General features: G+C 36.9%; 1 protein-coding gene across 1 annotated transcript; it reads right to left on the bottom strand.

Annotated features, from left to right (window-relative positions):
* Positions 1–1083: 1083 nt before the first annotated feature.
* LOC310929186 (ubiquitin-conjugating enzyme E2 variant 2-like) lies at positions 1084–6871 on the bottom strand. Its single transcript, XM_083891907.1, has 4 exons — positions 6801–6871; positions 4801–4949; positions 2325–2453; positions 1084–2129 (listed from the first exon to the last, which is right to left on the bottom strand). Exons 1-4 carry the CDS (start codon positions 6820–6822, stop codon positions 1965–1967), a joined length of 465 nt encoding a protein of 154 aa, XP_083748033.1. The 5' UTR covers positions 6823–6871; the 3' UTR covers positions 1084–1964.
* Positions 6872–8605: the final 1734 nt, after the last annotated feature.

Below are 8605 nucleotides of genomic sequence, written 5' to 3'. Positions count from 1 at the left end.
TATCTGCTGACATAGGTTTTTCATAGCCAAGACCAGTCACATGAGTAATTAAATACAATTTTTATATTATTTAATTAACCTATCAGTCCATTTTTTTTCTTTTACTATATTTTGATCGGTGTTTTCCAAACCTGGAAAATGTCAAATATCTCAAATGACTTGTTTTGTAACTCTTAATGATGAATAAAATTCAAAACCAGTATTTGCTATTGATATCCAGGTTGCTGTTTTGTCACTTTGGGCAATTTCTTTGTTATATCGGGCAAAGAAACCAGAACAGATACACAAGTAAGAAGCAGAAAAAGCAGAGAGCTTGCTTTAATTATTGAAAGACTCAAAAAAGACTCACACCGATTAGTCAAAATAGTTGACCGTTAATTTAGTAATCGGTTGATCGAATAATCGTTACAGGCCTCGTCAAATATATTTGGATGAAAGAAATTAACATTGGCATTTATGAGAATAAAAATGTGTTAACCAAATTAAATAGCAAAAATCCAGCACAATTATAGATCAAATTACCACTAATAAAATAAACAAAATATTCAAACATAATCAGTATCTTTATGAATTATATTGATATTGCATTTTTTATGGCATTAGACAATTCATAAAGTTTTTTGCGCAGAGATTTTAAACTACATACGACCACAGGGTTGTGTGTCTTTATCCTGTGTGTGTGGGGGAGTCCAGGTGGATCATGGGAGCTGATTGGTCCCACACCGAAGGTTCCAATCTAAGAAGCCTGATCATCCCAGCTGCAGGAGACTTCCATGATCACAGCCAGATTGCTTTTAATAAACCTTCAAAATGTTTTTTTTAGTTTGTTGCTGGTGGTTTATTGGGAGTTGAGAAGAGGTGTTCAACTTATTCGTGATGCAATCAGGTTGTCACCAAGACCCGGTTGTAACACTGCTTCCCTCATCTTTCACTCTGGAACAAAAATCACTCTTTAACTATCTGATATTCATCAGAATAATCAAGAATAATCAATATCAGCCATTTCAACATGAGGCACAGTAACACAGCAACTAAAATGAGAATAATTGTGACACAAACACGTGCAAAAAGTAATAAAGTTTAATTCAAATAAAACCATGCCACAGGTCACAAACACCCAGATTAGGTTCAACCCGTTATAAAATAAACATCCAAAGCTAAACATTGTGTTCACTGTATGAGAAGACATGATTTAAACAGAAAAAAAGAGAACAAAACCAGCACCAGAAACACGTCCCTCCCCCACAGTGGCTGCTAATAATCAATCACCATCACAAAGAGCTATGAACCATATGGCACACTGAAGACAAGTCCCAGAGCATGAGTGATGAGCTGGCAGTGGCCTGTTGATAAATACGCTGTTAAATGTCTTGTAGCTGTTTATGCCAATGTACCAGACGTGCACACATGAAAGGAAAAGCCTGTGAAATTCTCATCGTCAGAAGTGCAGAAGCTGGGGTATTTGCTTTGACATTTGTGCCGCCTGAATTATCAAGCACTTTTCTTTTTTTGTTTGTTTTACTGTGAGGAAAATCTTATTTTAGCAGAGTGCACATTGCACAATGTGTTGGTGTTAGCTGTGTGAAAAAAAACATTCCACATTATTCCTGCGTTTCACATCGTTAACCCTGGGGATTAAAAAATACCGTCTGTGATTCAAAACCCCTGACCACAAAACCCATGTCATGAAACCACAAGTAACTGTCCCTTCATGACATGGATGAATCCAACACACACCCACACATTGATACACAATCAGATTATTTTTACTTTAACAATCTGTAGGAAGAACACAGAGAGAATAATAATATTTTAAAAAAAAAACAGTAGTAAGACGTACAGTATTTTGTTTCTTATGTTTTGGTCTGCATTGTGGGCTTAAATGGATGACTGGGTGAGGCCATTTGCATCGGTCCAGTGACCAATGAGAAAGTGGGAGTTGAGAGTCTTGGGCAACATGAAGGTCAGTGTTTAGGACAGTGTGTGTGTGGGGGCCAGTTACTGTACTCCTGGCCTTCTGGTGGCTGGCTGAGCTTGCTGTTCTCTTTAAATGTCATGTTTTGTCTGAGCTCCAGCAGCACTGCCCGAATAGTGTTGCAGCGCTTCCACTGGATCTTTTTTGAGTCCACCTGAAGGGAGGGAGAGAGGGAGGGAGGAAAAAGAAAAGAGGTGCTCTGTATTGTGGCTACAAGTCACAACATTTTCATGTCAAGCCATGGCTGTCCATACAGTCTAGGGTAGCCTACCCCAACGTAAGTCGGACTAATATGTGTCAGATGGCACAAAAGTGAAAAGTGAACGTTCGATTGAATTCTGATACTCACATTACCGCAAAGATCACAAGTGACACAAGTCATTTTGATCTTGGTCACAAATCGAACTTGAGGGGGTTGCTCTGGGTACTTGGGTCCACACTCAATTCTCAGAGAGTAGATCCTGCCGTCATAGGGAGTCTGCAAATATGAGTTAAAACATGAATGCCGCCAGGTTAGCTGAAGTTCAGTCAAGTCTGACAGGGTGTGCTGCTCCTTACCGCTTTAAAAATTTAATTTATTGCATATTATTATAATTAAGTTACTTTCTTTGAAAAGCAACAAGTTTACTTTTTACCACCACCATCGTCTAATTCAGAGGGTGAACTACTAATCTAGTTCAGCACAGCCAGGCTTTCTTTCAGTAATGTGGCAAAAGAAAACTTGCTGGAAGAAAATGCTGATGGTGTGAATCCAATGGCTTTGAAATTGATTTAATTTCATCACTAAATTAATAATGAATGTCAGGGTCTGTTCACCTCGGGCACTAAATTAATATCACCTGAAACAAAAAGGAAAAATTATTTGAGTGAACAAAGCTGTCTGCTTGATTGTTCAGTGCCATCATTATTGATTAAATAACATACACAATATGTTTCCTTAGCTGAGATTATAAATATCTCAGAGAGAATATTGCCTAGAAGAGAAAATTGAAGTGGTACTTTGGTTGAGTTTAGGCAAAAGTAACTACTTAGATGTTAGAAAACACTCGTGGACGTCATTTCACATGGACACAGTCTGCCTCCATCTGTGTTCAAATCCATAAGATGCAATGTCATAAAAGTAAGATCAAAAACCTTTATTTGTAATGCAAAAAGTAAAACATTATCCCCAACATTGCAAATTATCATGAGCAAATTAAAAGTGATAGGTCAGTGTAATTATGTTATGCAGTTTGCAATTAAACAAATGACATTAAACTGACTAATATTGCGAGAAAGAGTGTAAAAATATTAATTGTCATATGTTATTATACTTTATGAGCTTAGACAGTAATGTTGGAAGCCTACCACAATTGTGAACACGTATGTCATAACCTGTTAAGTGCAGGGAGTGTACTTTGATGACATGTTATTTTCTGTGGTTGTCCCTAACCCGTCTTGGTGAGCTTTATTGAAACTCAGCAGACATGTTGCTGCACCAACTTTTGACTCCTCCCTTCCACGTTGTTATGACAAGATCTAACTTCCTTTGCCTTCTTCCTTCTGCAACCATGTGGAATGCTTCTAGGTTATTCTGCTGCTCTTATTAGTCCTTGATGATTTGCATCGCCAATATCTAACATCTACAGTGTCCTCATTGCTGAACTCGTAAAAAAAAAAAAAAATACCATTGCATTATAATCAGAAACTGCATCAACATGACACCAAATGATGTGTTCTCCTGAGATTGCCACTTTACATTAGGTTACATTTGTTCATGCAATTCAAATGTATAGTAAACCCTTTCAGAAAAATCATCCCGTTTTCACAGGGATCCAGTGACAAAGGAGCAAAAATATCTTTTAAAAAGTACATATTGGCAACTGGACTTGCCTGGGTGTATGCATGTATACTATCCCTATATTACAGCATAAAATGCATGCGCTTGTAACTTTCGACTGCTCCTCTTCATCCAGCGACTTGACTGTGGCAGGAAACACTTCACACTTCAGTTCTGAGTCACTTAAGATCTGTTCAGTAAGTTCAAGAAACCCTGGGACATACTCTACACATGTACGGCAAAAACACCCTTCAAAAATGTTGCCCAACCCGATATATATCAGTTTGTAGTTTCGTGTGGCTCACCCTCTACAAGCAGCAACATTTGCACTCACGTACTGGGGTTTGACCAACAGCCGATACAAATTCAGTGTCACACCTGCATGGTTGACAGGGTTTTTATGATCTTTGTTTTGTAATGTAGCACACACACGGCCTAACAGTGTTGGCAATTTATTTTCCTGCAAGGCAAAGTAATACAGGTGGTAACAGAAGACACTTTCTGCCGATTTCTCTCACAAAATCCTTTTGTCAGAGAGTTTATAAATTTTTATACTTCTTTTTAAGCTAATCTGGTGTGACAGACATTGTTTTTTGGGGGGGATTTTTATAGCTTTCCTCAATAGACACAAAGGACTTTTACTCATTAATGTATTTCCTCTGTAGCTGCTGACCATGTTATAGCAAACCTTTAGATTTCACAGCACCTAAAACATTTCTGATTCCGATTAACATTGCAACTTTTAGACTATAGAAAAAAAGGCAATACTTTGTAGTTACTTTGTTGATACTCATAGAATTAAAAAAATATTTGCTGTGATGAGTGAACACTTAAATGTGTAGTCCTAAAATACACAAAAAAAATGTTTCATCCACATTAGATTGATAGAAATACAAGTCCTATTAATGGAGAAAACCCTCTCTCCAATCCAATTTTTAATCCATCACAAAAAACAGATACCAAAATAAAACTTAATCTCAGTATGGCGCGCCCTGTGGTGGCTCACCTTGGAGGGGCCGACGATCGCGCAAATCCAGTGAGTTAATGACATGTCATCCTCGGTCATTATGCCCCAGCTCACATTTCCATCTCCACATCCTTTCTGACCTTCCTCCAGTTCCTCCAAAAGCCGAAAGTTGCGAGGAACTACAATGCCTTCATAAATACACACACACACACAAACAAATTCAGTCATATTGAACTCTACGTTACTGGTCAAGTTGCTGGTTACTCTCACCTAGACTTGATTGAATTTATGACACAATTCGTTATAAAAACACATATTGAGATGGAAAAATAAACAGGATAACATAAAAGAGCCCTAATGCTTATTTCCTTTGTGGTCACTCCATTCACTAAACTAGTATTATTAAAGAGACACTGACCAGGGATTTCCAGTGTACAATTAAATCTAGCAACCCTGTAACTAAGATAAAATGACAAGGTTGAAAATTACAATACCTTTAGTGACGACTGTAGTAACACAATTACAGATTTTGTCACATGATTGTTATTAAACTACACAATGAACAATACCATGTGACTTGCACAATGAAATGGATAGAAACATTATTTAAACTTTATAGTGCAGAATGTACTGCCAAACTAGCATGTTAGATAAGGCCATAAAATGAGCAATAGTTGTCTGACAAGCTTAGTACCGATTAATATTTTTGGCTCTTGACTGACAGAGTGAAAAACTATATTATATGGTTTACTGCTTAACTGTATAACAAAGTATAATAAGCGGTTTTAACATTTAATCAGTGGACGGGACACTACCAATACCTGCAATGTCATACTTACTGGTCAAAACTACAGTTACAGGTATCTGTAATTAAATTTTAAAGTAAAAATGACGTCACAGATAATCAGTAATTATGTTTTCACTAGTCAGAATGACCTTTGCCAATCACATATACAGGGTTTGTCATTATAGACAATTATGTACAATTCAATTGCATTAAGTCATTCTGATGAGTGACATTCAAGTTCAAGATTTCTTTAATCACACTCAGTGGAATTGATCTGCATTGTCCTTTTTAGATATCTTAAATTAAGTTTAACATAGTCAGAATGAAGTTGTACATGTGACTAGTCATAATTATGTTGTAGAAATCTCAAACTGGAATTAGAGATTTCTACAATTCAGTAGCGCAAATTCTAGATATAATGGCCGACCCCATGTACGCTTTTTTTCTTTTTTTGTAATTTGGTAGCAAGACATTGATATGGGATGAGGGAAGTATAAGGGAAAATAGGGTATCAGAATGAGGATATATAACATCAAAAATTGCAGGAGAGGACAATAAATACAATTCCGGTTAGAGAAACACAAAATAATTTCAAAAACATGGACCCCATGTACGCGAATGGCTAAGATGGCGTCATTTTGACGAGTAAAACTGAAGCGCAGTTGTCTGAAACTGTAGATTTGGCTCGTAAGCATGACGTCACAGTTAGTTATAACTACATACTAGTCACAAATTATGACTAGTCAGAAACACGTCACAGGTATAACAGAACTCGGCGATTAAGTGTTAAAAAAAGTCTTGCCATACACGAAGGTAAATGTACAACTTTAAAATGACGGGACAGACTACACCACCTCTGGGCTGAGCTGACTGCCGAGCGACTTGGAAGTGGATTTTCCTGAATGCCCGGACTTCACCGGCCTCCGCAAACAGCGTAACCTAACCACTAATTTAGCTCGTCGCGCCCGACTACCACCCGACCAGCACACGAAGCACATCGAACAATCGTGCAAAATCACTTTACAGTATTTTCCCTGACGCGGAAACTGACAACTGGTACCCGCAAACTAACAACAGCAGCGTTGTCTTTCTTGCTGCGTCATGTAACAGCTACTGTGCAGCGGGACGACCACACGCAGTTGAGCTAACGTCCCACTAACGAGATGTTTTTGGGGGAAAAAACAAAGCGTACTCCTCGGAAAAAACAAAGCAGAAGATATTATTAGCACAAGCGTCGCTAAAGTCTCCTTACCTGAGCCGGCGGGGGCCGCCATCTTTGTCACTACTTTACGGAAGCGCGCCTCTTCTTCGTCCTCTTTTATTTTTCCCTTCCTCGTTTCAATAATGGCAGTCTAAAAACCACAATGACGTGTGCTACTGCCCCCTACTGTAACAGTGTTCGTCATGATTCTACCCGTTTAATGTACGACATGAAAGCCAAAAATACGCACAAATATCTCCACTATTTATTAACTTTTATCCCGAGCAACTGCTCCTTTTTGTTGGACCTATGCCTTACGTTGTCTGTATATTTGAGTATTGTTTAAAGAACGATGTCAGACATGATAAGATGATTATATAAGCCATGATTAACCCTTAATACTTTGAACTTGTGAACCTCCTGCAAATTATCAAAGTGTGTTTTGCCCCATTTTATTTCGTATTATGTATTGTTTTTACATTTGATTGTGTGCGTTTGACACCATGAGTCACCATGCATCCTTTAAATGTAAATGTACAATGACAGTATACACCCGTATGAATTATGAATTGTGATTGGTGAACTTCAATGCATGAGCAAAGTATTAAAAAAAAAGTCAAGTCTTTGTGTCCTCTTGAAAAGTATAAAATAATATATATTATATATATTATTGTACAAAAAGCCGCAAGGTGGCACTGTTGGATTTGGAATGAATGATGCAGAGCTCTGTGGAATGTGGTGGCCCCTCCACTGGATTTACTGAGAATGGAAACCAAAGGCTAAAAAGTTCATCTGAACTGAGTTAATAAGCAATATGAACTGCGGTATAACACCGTAAAAGTAATTAAAAAAAAATACTTTCTGAAACATTACTTCATTACATCAAAAAGTAATTCCCAAACTTGCAAATTATCACAAACAAATTGAAGTGATAGGTCAGTTTCTAACAAATGTGAGCAGAACGTTAAATTACACAAATTAAAATGGGTCTTTTTTTATTTAAAATGTATTTATGTATATGTTATGTTATGTTACGTTACGTTTATCAATAAAGCCATATAAATACTATACATATGTTATATTTTATGTTTTTTTACATTTCTTATTCATTTTACACATAATTTGGCACAAAGAGTGAATTCCCATCACTAATTTTGACTAATATAGACTAACAATATTATTACACGCCTTCCAACAGTTTGCATTTTAAAGAAAATACTTAAAAATGACTAATAGGCTACCAACAAAGAGTGTAAAAATATTCATTGTCACATGTCATCATACATTATACTAACTAATTTCACACGCCACAGTTTGCAACTAAACTTAAAACTTTAAACTTTAAACTAGGCCTGCAGCGAACAATTATTTGTCTTAATTTGTCGATTATTTTGTCGATTAATCAAGTAATTTTTTTTTTCACGTCCATAAAATGTCCATGAAAATATTGAAAAATATGATTTTCTCAAACGATGATGTTCTCAAATGTCCTGTTTTGTAAACAAACCGAGATTATTCAAAGAAAATATGCACATTTATGAAGTTGAGCACAATCAGAGAATCAAATATCAAATAGTTGACGATTGATTTATTAATAGATTGACAATCGAAAGCTGTGTTAATATAGTATATGACAACAAGCAGAAAAGAGATGCTTTGCTGTGTGGCTGTCATTGTTTTGACCACTAGACGGAGCTACTACAAAGGTTCTCTTCTTCTCATTGTAGATACATGGACAAATGTCACCTGCTGACTGGTGTATGTCTGTTAATCCAGTGACGAGCATGTTCTACCACTGTTTCTGAATGATCTGCTTAGTAGACCGAGCATTGACCTGCACCTCCCCCACCAATCAG

Source organism: Microchirus variegatus (assembly GCF_963457635.1).
Source record: "Microchirus variegatus genome assembly, chromosome: 7".
NCBI lineage: Eukaryota > Metazoa > Chordata > Actinopteri > Pleuronectiformes > Soleidae > Microchirus > Microchirus variegatus.
Note: the sequence above shows the minus strand (reverse complement) of the source record. Positions and strands in the feature narration are given on the sequence as shown.